Source organism: Hyperoodon ampullatus, assembly GCF_949752795.1.
Source record: "Hyperoodon ampullatus genome assembly, chromosome: 13".
Lineage (NCBI taxonomy): Eukaryota > Metazoa > Chordata > Mammalia > Artiodactyla > Ziphiidae > Hyperoodon > Hyperoodon ampullatus.
The window spans coordinates 62,322,935-62,343,886 of record NC_136926.1 but is presented as its reverse complement, the minus strand read 5'-3'; the positions used below and the strand labels follow the sequence as shown (position 1 = coordinate 62,343,886).

The 20,952-nt window shown below is 43.2% G+C and overlaps 1 protein-coding gene across 1 annotated transcript; it reads right to left on the bottom strand.

Moving 5' to 3' along the window:
* Positions 1 to 769: 769 nt before the first annotated feature.
* SLC14A1 (solute carrier family 14 member 1 (Kidd blood group)) lies at positions 770 to 20,142 on the bottom strand (the record flags this gene model as incomplete). Its single annotated transcript, XM_079717629.1, has 9 exons — positions 770 to 943; positions 2,925 to 2,974; positions 7,719 to 7,853; positions 8,058 to 8,205; positions 11,107 to 11,299; positions 13,038 to 13,166; positions 15,711 to 15,900; positions 16,921 to 17,077; positions 20,002 to 20,142. The coding sequence occupies 9 exons, from the start codon at positions 20,140 to 20,142 to the stop codon at positions 770 to 772; spliced, it is 1,317 nt and encodes a 438-aa protein (XP_079573755.1).
* Positions 20,143 to 20,952: the final 810 nt, after the last annotated feature.

Below are 20,952 nucleotides of genomic sequence, written 5' to 3'. Positions count from 1 at the left end.
CTCTTATTTTACCTCATTGAAAACAAATATATTCTCCTAAAAAAAAGATAATAAACTACCTAAAAAATCCTTTGCCATATCCAAGAAAAGTGACAATACAGAATAATTTTGAAGGATGGGATCCCATTCTCCCTCCTGCAGCTCTGCCAGCCTGAAACAAACTGACCATCTCCTGTAAGAGAATGTCACACACATGGGACAGCATGGAGGCGGTTCTGCTGAGGAGCTGGGGAAAGAGCTCAGTGACGGGCCCTGCGATGTTGACCACTGACATAATGTGTAACTTGCATTGATTTTAAATAAGCCAAATGGCTTATCTGAGAATTCTGGGTTGACTTTGATTTTGTGACTCTGAATTCCATTCACTTAAGGGTTAGTTGGTTTATAGAGATTAATTTTTTAATACTGTTAACATCATGTGCAACCAAACACCAAGAATATCAATAAATATCAATAATTAGCTTTGGTCTTACTTCCTCTTTCTGGTGGACCATTCTGACTTTATAAATACAGTACAGTCTCAGTGCCAATGCCCCACTGGGGTTTAAAACTCCATAGTCAGAACACATCACCTTAATGTGTCTTGTCACTTGTTTGGGCAAGTTTTGGAGTCTGAAAGAAAAATACAAAATGAGCAAAAGAACAGATCGCTGATGGCTTAGTATAAAATTTGTTACTAGTAAAAACAACAGTTTTGAGACCCTTGAAGTCAACTGGGGCAGTTAGTCAGAAATGACTTGTGACCGTGGCTGTTGGATGGGGGTTGCATTCACAAAGGGCTTTCGACCATCCTTTTCTTGGCTTGTAGGTAGAAGATGCGGTTTTCTTCAGGATAAGTGACTTTACTGAGGGGCATCTTATAAATGTTGGGGTTTTTCGTGGTCAGCAGGAGGAACAGTAGTGTCGCCAAACAGAAGGGCCAGGTACAAGATGGCAATCCGACCTGGGAGCAAAAGAGACAAGTCACATGTTCCTTTGAGATCCTGTCGAAGGATCTCAAAGGAACCACACTTCACTCCACTGTCATTCAGCTCAGGAGATGACTCGCTGGGGGCACTGCTCTGGACTCTGCTTGTCCCTGTAGAGACTGAGTCTAAGATCTCAGGGCATTCTGCAGCTGAAATGTCAGCATGCATTCCTTAGGGTTGATGCATGTCTTTCCCTCCCTCTCATACAGTCAGACTTCCTACACCAGATGTGCAAACATGACACCTTGCTCCCAGAGATGACACTTCTCCAACCACCAATGGCTCCTGACCACTCATTAGGTCCACAAAGCCATTTTTGATTAGTTCAGCCCTCTCTCCCCTTGACCTCTACCCAGACTAGGTCTTGGTCTCTACTTGCTTTACTTCTTTTTGTTCCATCTCTCAAAAAGGCTGTAAGCTCCTTGATGGTAGCTCTTCCTTCTGTGCGTCCATGGCAATTCACGCAATTCTGAGCACACCATGTACTTGGTTGGGTTTGGCCCTATACATGGACCCCCAGGGTATCATGGTACACAAACCTGACTTCACATCACATCTGGAAGAGTTTAAAAAAAACACAGATGCCTAGGCATCATACAAGATCTACTCTACCAGAAATGCCAAGGGACAGGGCCTGAGGATCTGCATTTTTCAAAATCTCCCTAACTGACTCTGTTTCACAGCCTGCCTAATTCTGGCCCACAGGCCAAGGTCTGTGAACCTTTGTTGGGATGTGAAGGGCCCCACAAGCTCTAAGGCATGCCATCATGCCTGTAACAGGGCTTTGACATTCCACCATAAAGATACTGTGTCTCCAGAAGGACCCTCCCAGGTAAGCTCTCGAAGCTGCTGTTGAGAGGGCTAGATGCTGTCCTAACCCAGTGGCAGCCATGACCACATCTACATGGATAGAGTTATCATGAACCAGTCCTGCATCACCTGCAGTGGTCGGTGAGGAAGAGCACTGAGAGGTGGGGGACCCCAGAATACTCTGGGGATACTGGGCTCCTCAGGGTAGGGGAAGGACAAAGTCAAAGGAAGGAGAGAGTAGCAGGAGGCTCTTAATGGGCAACCATTTTGGCTACTAAATAATTCAGCCAGGGACTTCTCTGGTGGTGCAGTGGTTAAGAATCCATCTGCCAATGCAGGGGACACAGGTTTGAGTCCTGGTCCGGGAAGATCCCACATGCTGTGGAGCAACTAAGCCCGTGCACCATAACTATTGAGCCTGTGCTCTAGAGCCCACGAGCCACAACTACTGAGCCCATATGCCACAACTACCAAAGCCTGCACACCTAGACCCTGTGCTCTGCAACAAGAGAAGCCACCGCAATGAAAAGCCTGCACGCTGCAACTAGAGAAAGCCCGCACAAAGCAACGAAGACCCAATGAAGCCAAAAATAAATAAATAAATGAATAAATGAATAAATAAATAAATTTATTTATTTAAAAAAAAAATTCAGCCAGGACATGGGTCTAAAAAAGTCTTACTGATGACTGACTGGGGAATAAAAACAGATAAGGGGCATGAAAAACTGTTGGCTTAATTAAAAAAAAATCTGGGTCTTTAACCAACTATCCTTTTCCTCCCTTTTCTTATTTATCAACTAATACACAGTCCCGGTTTTCTGTTTAAGTGAAAGATATTCTAAAGTCAACTTCTTGACACTCAGAGTTAAAGTATGAACTTGATAATATACTATACACCCTAAGTTTCACTTCTTTAAATCAAACAATCTGATATTTTTAGCAAGCCCGGTGATTGTACTTTGGACTAAGGTTTACTGTGATGCTGGAGGGTAAGTGAGGACAGGTGGGTCTGGCAGATAGACAGTAGTGGCTGTCTGTCATGGAACCTGCCCCGGGATGCCACCGAGGTGGACTTCAGGAGGACTTCCATATCATTGAAAACTGATCGATCACACTGATGAGAAAATGAGATGAAAGCAAACTCACCACAGCCATCAGGTTGGACACGCTGGCTCCAACGTAGGCAGTGAACAGGGCTACAAGAAAAGAAAAAAGAAAAAAAAAAAGGAAAGAAGAATGCTTGGTAGTTGCACTTTTCATTACAGGAAAGACTGCCTTTAGGTATAAATCCCTGGAATGTAAACTTGTGCGTTTCACCAGTGAGCCCAGCATCCTGGTTACAAGTATGAGCTTAGAGTCAGTGGCTCTGGGTTCAAATCCAGCCTCCACCCTGTAGGAACTTGGTGCCTCCTCTCAAAGTCCCCATTTCCTCACCTGTACAAGGAGGTAATAGGAATCTCTCCCTCACGGGTTGGTGTGAGTGTGAAGAAGATAATGCTTGGACTTAGCACACAGTAAGTACTCAATAAAGGTAGCTTTTCTGTGGTACTATTTTGTTGTTATTATTGATAATACTTAAGGAAAAGCCTTCCACAGTAAATAAACTTCCCCATTATTTTATCCAAGCATCATAATTAAAATTAAACTTATGAATGTTCCTTGAGACAGCATACAATCTCATGGCATCTGGGATCCTCAGATCACTGGTTAGAATTCACAGTTCCAAAAAATCATAGTATATATATATATATATATATATATATATATATATATATATATATATATATATATATATATATATATATATATATGTAGTAACTCAGGATTCCTCCCCATAATAACATTTTCCCAAATACCATTAAGGTGGGCATACAGGTCAATGAATTAATTAACATCCTGTTTTTATTTACTTTGAGCACAAATTAGAATAGGTAATTTGAGTTATATGTATGACTTTCAATGTAAAACAACAAAAACAAAGATCTCAACTAGCTAACTCAATTCCTGGCCCCAAGGGGGCCCGTGGAAGCCCTTAGGTTTCACAGAGGCGGCCTGAAGAATAACCTTCTTATGATGGCCACATGGTCACTTGGGCCAGCAACACTCAGTGTTAGACACACTCATCAGCTGGTCCTCAAGTCCATCGAGAAATCACATCTGCTACTCTGGGGAGTTGGGCAGCGGTGGCGGGAGGGACCTTATGACCCTCCTTTACTTTACTATAGACTTCCATCCTTTTATCGATATTTTATATTTTTATCCTGATATTTTTTGTTCAACAGTATACCTAATTCTTTCACATCTGAATTGTCTCATGCTAATGGGAAAGACTCATCTGTGGAAATGATCTGGGCTTCAAATCCCAGTTCTGCAATTTTGTTTGCTGTGCAACAAATCACTGAACTAGGAATCTAGTTTCATCATCTGTAAAAAGGCAACTTGAAGAGGTGTCTTACAGGGAGGTAATGAATCTCAAATGAAATCATATATTTTCACAAACAGCAGCTGTAAACTCATCTCTGTCACCATGGGTTGGAAGTACTGCTCTGAGCAGAAGGGTTGGAAGATTTTCTCTGCTTGGCTTTGATAATTTCATTCTTTTCCTCCCCCATTTAGTTCATTCATTCATTCACTCATTCAAGAAATATTCACTGGCCATTGGCTAAGCACAGGGGACACTCTGTCCCTTCTCTCCTGAGTACCAGCTTTTCTATGACACTCCCTTGAGCACATGAGACCTTATTTCTCTCCTAGAAGCGCAATAGCTTACTACCTATTAATGCACTTTTGGTGCTCAAGTCTCATATTGTAATGCTCTTTCAATTCCCTGTTGCTTTTCTTTCTATAGTAAGAGCATCAGATTGTCTAACAGTTGCTGCCCACCACTTAACACTAGCTGGGTTGGGCTGGGAAAGCCTTACATTAGAGGTGAAGTTCTGTACACCATGGTTTGGAGGTGATGACCCTGACAGCGTTCTGAGTAGCTGAGGGAGAGAAAAGGCCTTTGAGTGTGGAAGGGAGGACTGGATCCTAGGTCTTCATAGACAACTTCCCTCCCCACAGACCACCATGTGTGAGTCCTACTATGATAACCCAACCTGTAAGAAGAGATACAAAATGTGTTTACAGTTTGCACTGATAACATAACAAAATTGAGGAGTCCCCTGGCCATGCAGTTTCTGGCTTAGGGACACAGGGAAGGCAGCTTTACCAGGCTCTATCAGTGACTCCGAAGTCCTCTTTCCGATAAAGCCATAGGAGCTAATAAAAGAGCACCTCTGTGATAAATGTCTGCTATTTATTTACCTTGGCTGACAAGGTTGATCTTTTGTTTGGCAGTATCGGGGTGATATGGGCAAGCATAAACTTGCTGTGTGAGTTTACAGTGAGATTTGCTTTATAAGAGGGACTAGAGGTCTGTCTCAAAACTTTATGTCCAAAGATGAAAAAGACTGACAGTGCCCAGTGTGGATGAAACAGGCACTCTCATATACTGTCAGTGGCAGGGGAAATTGGTATGGCCTTTGTGGGGTGCATTTGGCATCTATTGAGATTAAAATAGGCAGAGCTGGGATTTGGGCACCAGGGAGGGTCTGGGCTCTTAACTAATTCAATATACTGACTTGACCAGTATGCTCTACTAATAATGAAAATCTGATCTATCCAAAGGAAGGGAGATGTGATAGGCAGAATAAAGGCCCCCAAAGACGTCCATGTCCTGATTCCCAGAACTTGTGAATATGTTACCTTACATGGCAAAAGGGACTTTGCACTTGTGATTAAGTTAAAGATCTTGAGATGGAGGATTATCCTGGGTTAGCCAGGTTGACCCAATGTGATCACAGGGTCCTTATAAGAAGGAGGCAGGAAAGTTCCGTCTAGGGAGTAGGATGGAGTGTTTTCATTTTCTGCTTTATACTCTTCTGTATTGATTGAATTTTTGTTTGTTTTGTTTGGTACAATAGGCCTGTACAGCTATAGAAGTATAGAAAGAAAATAATGATAATATCACAGCTTTGGGAAACACACATCTGTAAACATCTTTGGCTTTTCCTTTCCCATAGTCTGTGAAGAGACCTTCACAGACCTTATCAACAACTCCTGTGACCAAAACAGTTTCTGCTTATCTTTAAGGATGTGCTCAGACTGTCCCTATGCTGGCCCAGACCATGCTTTCTACCAACTGGAATTCCTCCTCTTACTTTTTAGGACTTACAGAAAAGCCACCCTTTCTAGGAGGTGCTTTTTAGTGATTCTGAACTATAATGTTCCCCCAGGGACTCACCCTGCACTGTAGGTGTTTCCTGGCTCTGCATCTTGTGGCCTCTGTGGGCTTCTCTCACTTACTCACCTGGCTTCTGTTCTCTGTACAGAAAACCGCCTGGGATCTAAAGCTTCTGAACCTCTAGCTCTTCCTTGTACTGTCTGGGTTGTACCATGAGTGTTTAATACATATTTGCTGCTACTGCCAATACAGAAAAGATAAAGGTTTGAAACCTCAAACCAACCTCAGAATAAAGAGTCTAACCCAGGTGAGCTCAGGAGGCCACATAATCTGTTTCTACCCTTCTCCTTTGCCCTAAGCTTTAAACAAGTATGGGAAAATGAGCAAAAATTTTGACAGGACTATTAGGTGAAATAGTTATGTAACTATAAAGAAATTGACAAAATGACATGTGAATGGCAACACCACAGCAACCTGAGTTTTGTTAATCTTCCTACAGCATCAGACAATCAAAATTGGATTAGGCCTTAGAAATCCTTGGTTCCATCCCATGTCCTGCCCAATGCAGGAACTCACTCTAAATCCTGCCTGACATGTAGCCCACCACTTTAATAATGGCTGGATTGATTAATCTGGTGATAAAATGACTCTAGACAAATATTCCCATGAGATTACAAAAGTTTCTGCATGTTCCAATATCCCTCCACCCCTTTGTCCCCAAGGAAGTGTCATTTCCTTCATTCTAGCACATTATCTTACACACTTTTATTTGTGTTGAATTAGGGATGCCAGAAGCTGTAAGTGAATAAGCTCCCCTTCCAATGGCCAGAGAAATCCATGGTAGCTTTTCAAATCCAAAACACTTGAGGTCTGTTTTCACCTAAATGCCTAAAGGGAAGGAGAGTAGTGTAGTGGGTGTCACTCTGGAAGTTGTTAGCAAATGTGGATTCTGGACTTATATTTACCCCTAATGGATGCCTTTCAGTGTGTCACTTTCTCTCTCTGCCCTTATGTAGAACCCCAACAGTAAAATGAGAAGGATGGAGTGGAGATCTCCAGAACCCTTTCTAGCTCCCAGAGGCTGAGTCTGGCTAGAAAACAGAGGTTAGAAAGGACTAATATAGCAGTTCTCAAAATGTGGTCCCCAGAGCTACAGCATCAGCACCTCCTGGCACCTTGTTAAAAATGCAAACTCCTCCCCCTACCTCTAACAATGAGTCAGTGACTGGGGGTGAGACCCAGCAATCTGGGTTTTAACAAGGTTTCCAGGTGATTCTGATGTTTGCTTCATTTTTGAGAACAGCCAGATTAAGGTGATTCTCGAAGGGCCCTTTAATGCCACCTGATTCACCAGGGGAACCGACTCTATACTTAGCTTTTTTCCTTTTAGTTTCCTTTTAGTTTAGTTCCTTTTAGTTTCTTGGGTCAAACAATTAGTATGAAGAACATAGGACAAGTCAAGTTTCTATCCCTCAACATACACATATTGTAAAATGGTTCTCTCATCTTCAAAATGAGTAATGAGGTAGACAGAGCAGACCCAAATCCTCCCAGAGAGGGGAGGCCAGTTGCCCTGGTCCCATCCTCAGCAGATAGCAGGGGACTCAAACTAGAACTCCTGCTTTAGTTTCTCACATAGTCCTTTCTGACTGTTTGTCGTTGATGTTGATCCCATAATCATAAGCAACCATTCCCCAGATGCACAGGATACTCACCACAGGCAAGAGCCAGGAGGTGGGTTTGCCAGGTGAGTGCCATGAACATTCCTCCAATTGCAATGCAGGTTAGAGAGCTGTTGAAACCCCAGAGTCCAAAGTAGATGTTCTCAAATGGAGCCGAAAGACTGAGTCCTATTAGGCAAGACAGGAGGAGTCAGAACTTCGGACTAAATGCAGGATGCTCTGGAAGGAGTCTGGGGGTGGGGAAGTCATCCGAGAACTCCCACTGGTCCCTTGGAAGCAGACCTTCAAGAAAGGTCTGGGGTATAGAAGATGCCTGAGACAATGGATGAGCAGAGGAGGTGCTCAGTATCTGGTAACAAGTCTTACACTCACCTGCTGCCATCCCCAGCAACGACCCGATTGCAGCATGTAGGCACATGAGTGGGGAGGAGAGGAGGATGGCGCCTAGGAAGATGCCCCCTGTCCACGGATTATCACAGCCATATATCTGACCAACACCTACGGGCAGGGACTTCAGTAACTGCAGAAACAATTTAGAAAATGCGGTCATTAAAACTACTGTACAGAAACTCATAGGGCACCCACAAACACAATGCGATGTCATTTTAGATTTAGCGTATCTTATCTTTCAAGATCAGTGCTACTAATTTTAAAAATTCTCTCTCTCTCTCTGGAAAAATCTCAGTCATTCTTCTGCTTTATCCCCAGAGATACACCAGCCCTTCCCTGCTGCGTGCTGAGCATGCCTTTCCCAGACCCTTCACTCACTGGCTCTACTGCTTGCACTGACACCTGGCTTTGGTCACTGATAAGCCCCCAGTGCTGTGTCACTGCTCCTCACTGATCCTGTGAGGATTGGCCATGCCTCCCAGTGAGGATGGCTTACACTTCTATTGCTTTCAACTCTCCATCAGTTCTGAGGCCAATAAATCAATGCATCTCTATGGTCAATAGAAGTATTATTACTCCCACGTAATTTAGTTATTAGTGTTAAGGCCAGAGACCCAAAGTCGGATTATCTTATCCACAACTCAGAAGCAATTATTGGCAGGTTCATGAGTCAGGACCATATTTACACTTCTGTTGTTAATGAGAACATGTATTAGTTAATTAATTTTACTTTATTTTTTATTTTTTAAAATTTACATTTATTTATTTACTTTTTATATTTGTATTAGTTTTTATTAAAATTTTTTTAAATTAAAAATTCTTTTTTATTTTTCATTATATATACATTTTTAGAGAGATTGTATTAATTTAAACCAAGATATCCTTAGCTTATTCCAGTTATCAACAACTGCCAGTCCTCAGAACACAAAAATACATGTAAATATCACAATTCTAGCTCTTTGGCTGAGTTCTGAATTCAGGTAATGTGTTCACAGAGTGGCAGTTCTTAGGAACAAGGTACAGGGCTTGATTCAAGCTAACAAATGATAATTCCTTATAATAACATTTCTGGTAGGGCTAGGATAGGCATAATTAGTTGTGTTAGTTCTGTTTTGACCAAGGCTATCACTGAAAGGGGCCCTCCCCACCTCCCATCTCATTCCTTCCACCTTTTGGCAAGGACCTTTGGGAGGCAGTGACTCGGATGCAGGGAGGCCAGCTTTGGCACAAGGAAGTGTCCACTCCTTCCATTAATTAGGCTGGATCCAGTGCTGGTTTCTGATGCTAGTCTGGTCCTTGCTCAGGGCACAGGATCATACTGTGAGTTTGATTCTAACCTAAGATGGGCCTAAATTCTTCCAGCCCATGCTGGATCTTCACGTCTACACAGGATCATTTCCTGTTTCTTCTAGACCAGGGAACTTGACACAGGCAAAGACCGTGTGGTCTTTTATTGCAGAACTGGACAGCAGAACTATTCTTCAGGTAGCCAGGGAAATGGGGAGTTGATGAGATGGGAAATAAGTATGCTGATGTTGGAGAGGTAGTTCAGAGTGAGGAGAAGGACAAGACCCCCCTTCCCCATGTCAGCACTGTCCACTAGCACTTTCTGTGGTGATGGAATATTCTGTATTTGTGCTGTCCAATACGTACAGTTATTGAGCACCTGAAATGTGGCTAGTGAGGCTAAAGAAGTAAATTTTAAATTTTATTTATTGTTAATTATCTTTACATTTAAAATAAAATAGCTACTGTATTAGATAGGGCAGTTTTAGATAGTTTAACTAATGCTATTTTTTCATGGGCAGTTCTGATAAATTTTTTATTTTTCTTCTGAGTTATTTCCAAATGCTCCCATTCATTTTCTGGGCAAGAAGCTAAAGAAAAGGCTACTTGAACTCCGCACATGTTTTGAGTGCTCAGCAAGGAGGACAGCAAAAGGTATTTTACAGCCTGATAGCAGAAAAACCAGTCTCTTGCACCCCAAAAAAGGTAAGGTTGGTTTTCTTCTGATTTCAAGTGTTTTCTTTTTCTTTTTTTAAATAATCAAGAAACCTTAAACAGATTTATTAAATAAACACAAATACAAAGAGCTGGAATTTGATTTGGGTTAACCAGGCTTTTAAAAATAGTGCTCTCTCTATGCACAACTGTAATGAAATACACAGCACACACCCTAGGATAGTGGTTCTCAAACTCCGGCCCTTGTCACTATTATTTGGGGAGTTTGTTAATACAGGCTCCTAGGCTCCACCCCGATGATTATGATTTAGGGAGTCGAGATGGAGCTTGTATTAGTATTTAAAAAACAGTGATTCTTATGCCTCCAAAGCCTGAGAAATCTGAATTACTGTACGTATTCTATGAGATCCACCATAAGAAAAAGCAGAATAGAGAGGTTCTGCCACAGGATCTAACAGTAAGCAGCCAGTTCTTTTGATTGGAGGAGGCAGGTCAGGGGGGACTTAACACCAGGCTGGAGGCCCCTGCCTCAAGGGCTGGCCTCCACCATACCCCACAAATAAGGGCCAAGTTTGAAATAGAGTGTCTGAATTTCAGTGGGGATATATTCTGGAGTTAGCACTGCAGATTTTAGGAAAAGAGGAAGAAAAGTTAGCTTTGACCAAATAGTCATTTAAAAAATCCCTTAGAGCCCAAAGCTTTGGAGTAGAACAAATAAGCATTTAGACAGCAAGACAAAGGCGTTAAAGGACTTCCTGGTGGTCCAGTGGTTAAGACTCTGCTCTCCCAGTGCAGGCGGCCTGGGTTTGATCCCTGGTAAGGGAACTAGACGCTGCATGCAGCAACGAAGATCCCGCGTGCGGCAACTAAGACCTGGCGCAGCCAAATACGTATTTAAAAAAAAAATTCTTAAAAAAAAAAGAGGAAGGTGGCAAGGTCCCCCCAGTGCTGAGTCTCTATAAGCTTCTGATGCCCATGAATAATTAACCAGGAGGACACGGGGTGTCTTCCAGAGCCAGTGGCGGGGTTGGGGTTGGGGGGAGGGGTGTAAGAAGATAGTGTATCTTACCTGCAGGGCACTGAGGTCAGACCAGGTGACATTGGGAACTGAGGTTACAGGTGTGAACAATTTGCTTGGGAAAAATGGATTGTAATGTCCCGTGGCAGAAAGGTACATTGACAACGCCATGTTGAAGGGCAGAGTGAAGACAGGGAGGTCCCATTTGCAGAACACGGAGTTCAACGCACTTGAGAAAATTGGACTGAAAACAACAACAGAACAGAATGGAAGAATATGCATGTGAAGCCTTCCAAACTCCCAATGCCCTGGAATGGAAGCCAGGTTGACAAACTGAATCTGTACACTATGGAGGGGCTTTGTTTCATTGGCAAATATGTCCCTAAAGTGTTGTATGACCGAACTTTTCCCAGGAAAAAAAAAAACCCAAACCCAAACACACCTGGAATAAATCCTGTCATAGAATAATTCTTACATTCAGTCAAAAATAAACTCTCAGCTTATTTGGCTTGTGGAAAATTATGCTCTGGGTTTGCTCACAGTGAGTCATAAATCTAGGTTTTAAAAATATTTTTGAAGTATTTAAGACATCTGAAAAAAATATTGTCTAAACAGTTAAAGCCCCTTCTGTAACCTACTTGATCATATGCACCTCCCTCCCCACCAGAGGCAAACTTGATCTTGAACTTGTATACCATCTCCACGAGTCTTAGTATATTTAGTCTTGAAAAAGAAAAACAATGGTCCCAGGAAGGATGCAGGTGGTGTGGACTGGAGGAAAGAGATCTTAAACTCAGCAGGGCAGAGTTCTAAGTCCTTGAGCAGTTGAACTGCGTGGTCGAGGGCAGGGATGTACTTTCAGTTCCCTCATCTGTAAACTGGGAGATTGGATTATATGGTCTCTGGGCCCATTTTGTTCCCTCACTTGTTGATCCAATCAAGGAGCCATCACTTTAAGGTCAGAATCCCAGGTTTCCGGAATTGGGGGAGAGGGTGAGTGACCATGTGCAGGTGATTCCTCTTGCCCTTGAGCCTTATCTTCAGAATAGGTGGGAAGTCCCTCCTGAGCAGGTTGGCCGTGCCGGCAGGTTCTCCTCCACACATCTGTGCTGCAGCCAGGGTGGGCACACTGTCCATAGTGGGCTACACGTTCATTTGTATGGATACTAGTATTTTATATTCTGAATAGACCATGGTAAGAAGGAAATGTTTGTTTTCAAAAAAGAAAAAAAGGATTTAAGACAGTGTCAACGTAGAAACTAGTTTGAAGGATTTAGGGTTAAAAAAGGAATGAAATTTAGTAAAGAATTATTTTGAAGGGGACAGGGGCAGGTGTTAAGGGGAGTTCACACAGGCACAGGGGTTCTCAGTGAGGTCCCTGGATCAGCCACATCAGCATCATCTGGGAAGTTGTTAGAGATGCAGATTCTGAGGCCCTGCCCCAGATGGACTGAATCAGGAAGCCTGTGGGGGGGGAACAGCAGTCCGTGTTTTAACAGGTGAGCCCGATAGTGTGCATGTTTGAGGGCCACTGATGTGGGGAGTGGTTCTCAACTTTGGTTGTACTTTAGAACCTCCTGGGAGCCTTCAAACTCCCAATGCCCTGGAAACACCCCAGACCAATTACATCAGAATCTTGTGTGTGGGGGGTGGCTGTGAGGTGTGTGTGGAGGCCACACGCATCGGTGTGTTTGAATGTTTCCAATAGACATATCCTGAATCTAAATTTAAAAATATATTTTTCTAAAAATTGTTTTATATACATAACATAAAATTTACCATTTAAACCATTTTAAAGCATTCAGTTTAGCGGCATTAAGTACATTCACATTTTTGTACAACTATTACCGCCATCCATTCACAGAACATTTTTCATTTTGCAAAACAGAAACTCTATACTCCCTAAATAATAACTTGCCCCCTTGCCTCCTCCCCCTATACATTTTTTCAAAAAGGCATTTCGAAAACCAGGTACAACTTACCAAGTCATGGACATAGCAGACACAGGGAATAATAGCCACCAGAAATAGTCTCCCTTGTCTGAAAAGACAGCCATAAGGATTCCCACCAGGGTGGCATTGTAGCCCTGGAGCCCTGCTGCAATGGCGGACCTGTGGGCAAAAGGCACAGCTTGGACAGCTTCCAGGAGGATGTTGGCTGGATGTGCACATAAATGACACTTATAACTTCCAGATAATATTTACATTTGAAAATGAGATTATATTTAGGATTTTATTGCAAAGTCTGTAGAAGCCAAATACGAATAAAAGCAGGAAAAAGTAAAATATACATAGATAAAATGCAAATGTGCACATAGAACAACCCCTATTGAGGTGTCATAGCTAAAGATAGAATTCCAGCATCTAGGGGAGGAAAGGGAAATCAGCAATCCAACCTATTCTGCTTCCTTTTACCCTTTTGTTCCAAAAGTTATTATTTCTTTTAAGTCATTAGGACCTCTGACTTGAATAGAGCTTTGATGTGAAACTGTTTCCTAAGTCTGATTTTCTTGGTGAGAGATGTAAGATTCTTAAAATGTAAATTTACTTCCATGGTGTCTTTGATCTTATAAACACAGATCTTCCAACTTAGCGTATATTTTCATCTGCCTGTGCTTCCATTTTGTTGTCTCCAGATATACACTTCCAAGTTATTGCAAAGAAAAACAACTACTTTTACTTGGCAAATTACTCCATTTAATTATGTGCATATTTAGCACCTAATTCTTTCTTGGGTCCTTTTTGCTTCCCAGCATTTAACCTCACTTCTAAATGTTGTCCTGGGTAAGTTTCTACTCCTGGCCAAAATGGTTCCCATTTCATATTTGGGGACAAGAAGCTCCAAGTGAGAAATGGAATGATTTCTGTAGAATAAGCCCCGGGGCTGACAAGCCAGACCCTCCAGGGCTCTGAGAATTGGCACCTTGAAGGTACCCAGCATTCAAGGATGAAGTCTGTAGGAGTCACAGGTTTGCAGATGGTGAAGTGGGTGGGTGAGGTTGAACACAGGGCCTGAGGGGGAGGTGATGTAGCAATGAGTCACGCTACAGGGCAGTACAGGATGGTGTGAAAGCTTCTCCTGGCCTGTCTGTCACTGGAGCAGGAAGCACCAGTTCAACAGCAGGGTGATATTCATCTGGGCAAGAGTATTAGAGGCGAGACTTCGGGCTCAAAAGCCCTTTGTCTCCCTTAAATAATCCTTCAGGATATGTGGCAGGTGATGCGACTTGTATTGGTTTAATCCAGGAAATGATAATTGAGGCCATACCTGATGGCAGTGGGAAGCTATGCAAGGCTTGTGCTCTCAGCAACTGACTTTAAGATTTAAGGCTTGAGTTTGATCAACAAAAAATTAATTGCAATGCCTACATTTTGTGGAATGCCATAGTTTCAGCAACAAGAAGATGTGTATTCACTTAAAGCAGAGGATTACCTTTTTCATGTGCCCTTTAGGACCGAGGGGAGTAAAAGAGATGTGAAAACTGACACATGTAAATATGGCTGGTCTTTTAAACCATTGGTCCCCAACGTTTTTGGCACCAGGGACCAGTTTCATGGAAGGCAATTTTTCCACAGACTGGGTTGGGGGGGGATGCTTCAGGCGACGGGGAGCGGCAGATGAAGCTTTGCTTGCTAGCCCACTACCCACCTCCTGCTGTGTGGTCCGGTTCCTAACAGGGGGTGTTGGGGACCCCTGTTTTAAACCATACTTGATAAGGACAATGGGTCAACTTCTACTGGGGCAAAACAATGAAGAAGATTTGATATGATACAATCCCGGACCACACCTCCAAACTGAACAGATTGTTTCTTGATGTGCATTAGAACAGAATTTGACCTAAAGTACAAAATCACCCTCCACAGAGAACAAGTCAGGCTCCTTGGACCTGATAGGAAAGTGGAGCATTTTTGGACTCTCTCCCTGAGAAGCCCCTTAGGCAGTTTACAGGAGCTTAGCTGCATAATTACCATCCACTGGGGATGATGCATGGATCCGGGACACCTAGAAGACCAGCAACCTCCCTGAAGGAACTGGTCAGGCAGGAGCCATCTCCTCCCATGGTAGGAGTCAGCTCATCAATTCTTCAGTGGCAGATAGTTTATAAAGTACACACTATTTTTAGCCTAACACATAGTTCAGAAGACACACTAACATTACTTAAGTCAGAACTTGCTTACTTGGAATTTATGTCCGTTTGTCTCTCTGGAAGCTGAGCTAATCTTTGCACTGTCCATGAAGAATGAGTTTACTAAGCTAAGCATGGAAATAAGATATAATGGGATTAGTGGGATTTTTAAGCCACTAAAACTTTTCTTGAGCCCATATTCATTTTTTGCAAATAAAAAAAATGCTGATGATAAATAATTGATCAATCATTAAAGCAGATCCCTTTGGACCCTACCCTGGGAATTACTTATAGCTTTGTTCTGGTTACCATGTAGTGCCAGGAGGATCTGGCATCATTCAGACTGGCCGCTTATTCAGGTACCACGAATAAGAGGCTATAAATGATTTCCTGACCTCTGACTAAAGGCACATATAAAGCATTCTGTGGAATAAAGGTTGTTTCTCCTGGGGAGGGTGGGGCCCAGAGTTACTTGTTGGCTCCTGTGCTCTAAGAAGCAAGAAGCGGAGGCTTGGAGGGACGCGCCTACCTGTCCTGACCGAGTAACAGGGCTGTCAGGGTGGAGACCACAGTTCCCACACAGCCACTGAGCGCCCACCAGGGGTTCTGGACCAGGAGTCCCACCAGAAACAGGATTCCGCTGATGGGGTTGCTGACAAACACCACTTGGGATATGCCCCGAAGGACCCAGTCGACAAACTGGAGCGCCTGCGGTTTGTCTGGAAGAGATGAGATGGGCAGAGCTAAGGAAACAGTGAGGCAAATGGGGCTCCTTCCCAAGTCCAGGGCCCACCCTGAGCAAAATCCCCTCTCATGAAGGTGAAGCTAATTTTTGATATTCCTTTAAGCTTTTTCTCTGAACCCTTTCCCCTTAGTGACCTTCAGATCCCTGAAAGCAACCAGTTTCTTTCCTCTCAATCCAACTGCCCCTACTAGAATCTCAGTTCCAGAAAGCATCGAATGAACTTATTTACCACGCTTAGAGGTTCAGATTCATATGCCAAAGGAATGAATTACCAATAGTAAAATTTCAGGGGTTTTTTTAGGTTTTTTTTTTTTTTTTTTTTTGCGGTACGCGGACCTCTCACTGTTGTGGCCTCTCCCACTGCGGAGCACAGGCTCCGAATGTGCAGGCTCAGCGGCCATGGCTCACGGGCCCAGCCGCTCCGCGGCATGTGGGATCTTCCCGGACCGGGGCACGAACCCGCGTCCCCCGCAACGGCAGGCGGACTCTCAACCATTGCGCCACCAGGGAAGCCCTTTTTAGTTTAGTTTTGTTTTTTTTTTTTTGCGGTACGCGGACCTCTCACTGCTGTGGCCTCTCCCACTGCAGAGCACAGGCTCCGAATGCGCAGGCTCAGCGGCCACGGCTCACGGGCCCAGCCGCTCCGCGGCATGTGGGATCTTCCCGGACCGGGGCACGAACCCGCGTCCCCCACATCGGCAGGTGGACTCCCAACCACTGCGCCACCAGGGAAGCCCAAAATTTCAGTTTTTAAGTACCGAAATTATAAGGAGGAACCAGGTGCCTTCCTCTGATATCAACCGGACTGCTGCCCTGACCACTATCTCCATTAAAAAAAATTTGAAGAAGTTTGCTGGTTAGAAGATAAAAAGTTAAAAAAGGGAGAGGAAAGAGATAGATAGAAGGTAGGGGAGTATAACTAAAGATATGACTAGAAGAACCAGCAAACCATTTCCCCCAAAGCCACTGTTCCAATGGATGGAAGCGTAAATACCTTTAAGCCAGTTGGCAAATTCTTTCATATCACCAGTTATGTAGCCAAGTGCCTTGGGGAGGCTTCTTCTCTTGCGAACTGGTGGACCCTGATTTCCACCCTGGTCCAGTTTAACCACAGTGGGGCTGTCCTCCATGGATAGCTCTTCCTCTGGCTCCTTAAGGAAAGAACAGAGCTCATAAACATCCTAATGCAGAACACTTCGGACTGGCCAGTGTGGGACCTGGTCACAGTAGCCACAGAGGATGAGTTTAAAGGCACTTCATCTGTACCATGACATCCCATGGAACTAAGAAAGCACCATTTTCCTCTTGAAATGTTGTCACGGAGATTATTACCAAGACCCAAACCCCATACTACTTTTGTCATCACTGTTTTCAATGCCACCACAAAAAAAGGCTCTGGTCTTTAATTTCATAAGGTTCAGTTTCTAACTCAACAAATATTTATTGAGCACCTATATCCTACACTCAAAGAGCTCAGTCTAGTGGGAAAGACTGAAAAACAGTTAATTTCAACATAAGGAGTCAAATAATGATATAGAAATAGCTAAGATAAGTACTTAAGCTTCTTGCTGCCAATGAAAGGAGCAGACCAATCAGCTACTTTCCAAGACAAGCAGCCACTTTAAATTAAATTTTTATTTTACAAAAAAGAGTTTTGTTCTTAAAAGTTTGAAAGAGAAGAAATGTTTACAAAACAGTGTGTGCGTGTGTTAACACAGCCTAAGAAAACCGCCTCTTACTCACTCTCCAAATCAAAGATTGCTTGACTATGTTGTCACATCAGGCAACTGCCTCAGATATTCTTTATTTTTGGAATTTGTTATTTAAATGTTTAAAGACTGGAAAAATAATATTCCACAAAGGTGTAGAAAATGGGAAAGGTGGAGGCAGACCAAGCTGCTGAAAACCAAAGAGTTACAATTTAAGAATTGTATGCTATAAGAATGTACAGGGCATACTTATAGTAAGCATGCCTCGGGGAAATACTAACAGTATAACCGTGACTGGAGCTCACTATGAGACTCTTCACTTCTCATGATAAGTGTTAATAGGAAAGCACCAGCATCAACAGAATATGGTACCCTGTAGACAAAAATGAAGGTTTTATGGTGCCGATGGTAGATATAAAAGAATACCAATGATGTCATCCCAGAAGCAGGCAAAGGGAGAAAGACAATGGCAAAACTACCTTGAGTTTGCAAGGAAAGCAAGGAGCACAGACAGGCCAGTGTGAAGTAGGGGAACACCAAAACCATCAGACCCCAGGAGGCACAAGTGTGGAATGTGGAAGCCACAGGCACATAAGACATGACCAAGGAAATACCCCAAACTCGTGCAGTTAAACCAGCTCTTCTTCTCTCTGTGGCCAGGCTGTGAATAAGGGGTTCTCGTGGCTATTTTTGGTCCCATCGTTGTTCCATTTACCATAGCCAACAAACGGCTATTAACAGATAATAAAAGTTATGGCTTTTAAAATTTTTATTTTTTGCAGTCCAGATTTTAGTTTTGGTTTCTATTAATCCCAGTACAGAAATCAATGTAACATTTTTTATTGAGTCACAATTTCACTTCAACTGTATTATTTCATTGCCCAACTAACCATCCTGCTTTTGAACAATGGCCAACCATTCCACAAAGTAGAAGCTGTTTATGCAATGCATTCTAGACCAAGGTCATTTTGTCTTGGCAAAATAGTGATAGAAACCAGCATTTGTGAGACTTCCAATGAACATTTTCATTAAGAAATTCTTAAACTGAAAACTGCTGGAGGTCAGGAACCAAAACTAAGTCTATATGGAGCTCAGCTGGCCCCAAAGTTAAACAAGGAAAACTGTTTGAATTATTAAGCAATTGTGAAAAATTGGATTTTATTTCATAATCTAAGTGATGACTATCATTTATTTTTATTTATCTCCCTCTTTAAACATCATGACTGAAAATATTGCTTTGAAAGCCCTTTCCTCAGCTACAGTGACCCCATTCTCAAAGCCATGCATCTTATGAGAGGCATCAGGCTCCAGTCCAGGCAATGACAAGAAATTGCCTTGAGTTTCTGTAACTGAGTAGATCTGGCCCTACAGAGGCAGCACCGAAAGAAAACATTAAAGTGGACATTTTCCATCGAGTACAGAAACAATTAGGAATATGGGTTATTCCAGGGTGAACAAATTCATGTTTTCAAAATTTCCGGCATTTATTTATTTATTTTAGAGGGTTTTAAATACATCATCACCTCAGAGATTTTGGAGATACAGATATGAAACCTGATATTCTAACTGGCCAGACATGACTGAGAACCTGACTGGCCAGAGTTCCCTGCCTAGCCACGTGAAGTTGGATGAAGACTGAATCATTTATCTGAATCCACAGCCCAACATATAGAAGGCTTTCTGTGCTTTGTCTTTCCAGTATCCACATATTGGGGTAGGTTGTGCGGTTGCCATGTCCTAGAGAGAGGGGTCTTCTCATGAGTTGAGCAGACAGTTGCTGCCGTGGCCGAACCCCCCAGGAACCATTTATTCTGAACTCCTGAATACTCTGGAGCCCTGGGGACCCTGACTACTTGCTCCAGAACTTAGGCATGAGAATTGGTTATGAGAAACCAGTAACTTAAAGGTTGTGGTTCACCCTAGAATTTTATCATGCTAGACTGTTTGCATTTCTTTAGGGAAATTTAAGAATCCACACATCGTAATTGGAAAAGCAATGCAAGGTGATAAAGCAGGAACTTAAACTGATGCTCAAGCTTCTCTAATCTAAGAAGGTCATTAGATTTCAACTAAAAAGACAGGACCAGAAAATAAAAGGAAGAAACTCTATAAAATAGGAGGAGCATAAATTAAAAATCCCAGACTACTTTTTCCTAGCTTTTCCATGGTTGTCAAAACTCTGCAGCACAAAGGTCCATCATCCAACCCCAGATGAGTGTCTTGTGACTTTCTTGGCCAAGACCCCTGTGCATCTGGCTCAGCCCAAGCTGCACTGCTCAGCAGAGCATGAGGACCCACTTCCCAGGCTCTGTTCAGAAAAGACACAGCAGAGTCACAGAGACAGAAGCTGCACAAAGGTAGCATACCTGTTCTGGTGGCCCATGGGCCATGCGCGCTGCCTCACCAGCTTTTTTTCCAAAAGGGTCCCTCCAAAGAGGACCAGGAGGGGCGTCACCAGCGGCGCCAATCAAAGACCGTCCATTCATCCTTCCTTTCTTTCCATACATGACAAAGGGCAAAAATAGATGAATCAGCAGGATTCGTGCCCTGGCTGTGGTGTGAAATGCAAGGTAGAGAGAAGTAGGAGCTCTCCCAGGGAGTTCCTGGGGAGAGGAGACCTTAACAGAGAAGGCCAACTTCTCCATAAACAAGAGCTCCATCAGCAAAGAGAGATGATGAGCTGACTGCAGACATTGAATATTCATTTTACTTCGCTTAGAACAAAAGAAAAATATGGCAAATCATCCTGCACAGAGACCTATGCATAGATTTTGTTCTGCTGCGTTTCTCCACTATCAGGAAGCTGACAGATCTGAAGCCTGTTCCAGAAGGAGGGGTGGGCTTCAGGCTCTGAAACACTTCAGGCAAACTGTTAGGGCTCCATCTTGGGGGTCAAAGCCAATGCCACAATTTCCCTCAGCCTTGATCTTTACAAATGTGAGAAGGAGAAGGCCTGGTATGGGTTCTATTTTCCGTGATAAGATGCTAGCCACACTTTGTATGCACAGCAAAAGCCCAGTCTAAGAAACTGCTAACTGGCATTTTTTCCCCCTTGTATCTGAATAGGAATTGTTAAAAATTGGACATTGCCTTGTTTATAATAAACAATTATTAGTTGAATTCAACAAGTGTGGCAACTTTTTGTTTCCTTTTTTTTTTTTTTTTTTAAAAACTTCCATTGGGCTTCCCTGGTGGCGCAGTGGTTGAGAGTCCGCCTGCCGATGCAGGGGACGCGGGTTCGTGCCCCGGTCCGGGAAGATCCCACGTGCCGCGGAGTGGCTGGGCCCGTGAGCCATGGCCGCTGAGCCTGCGCATCC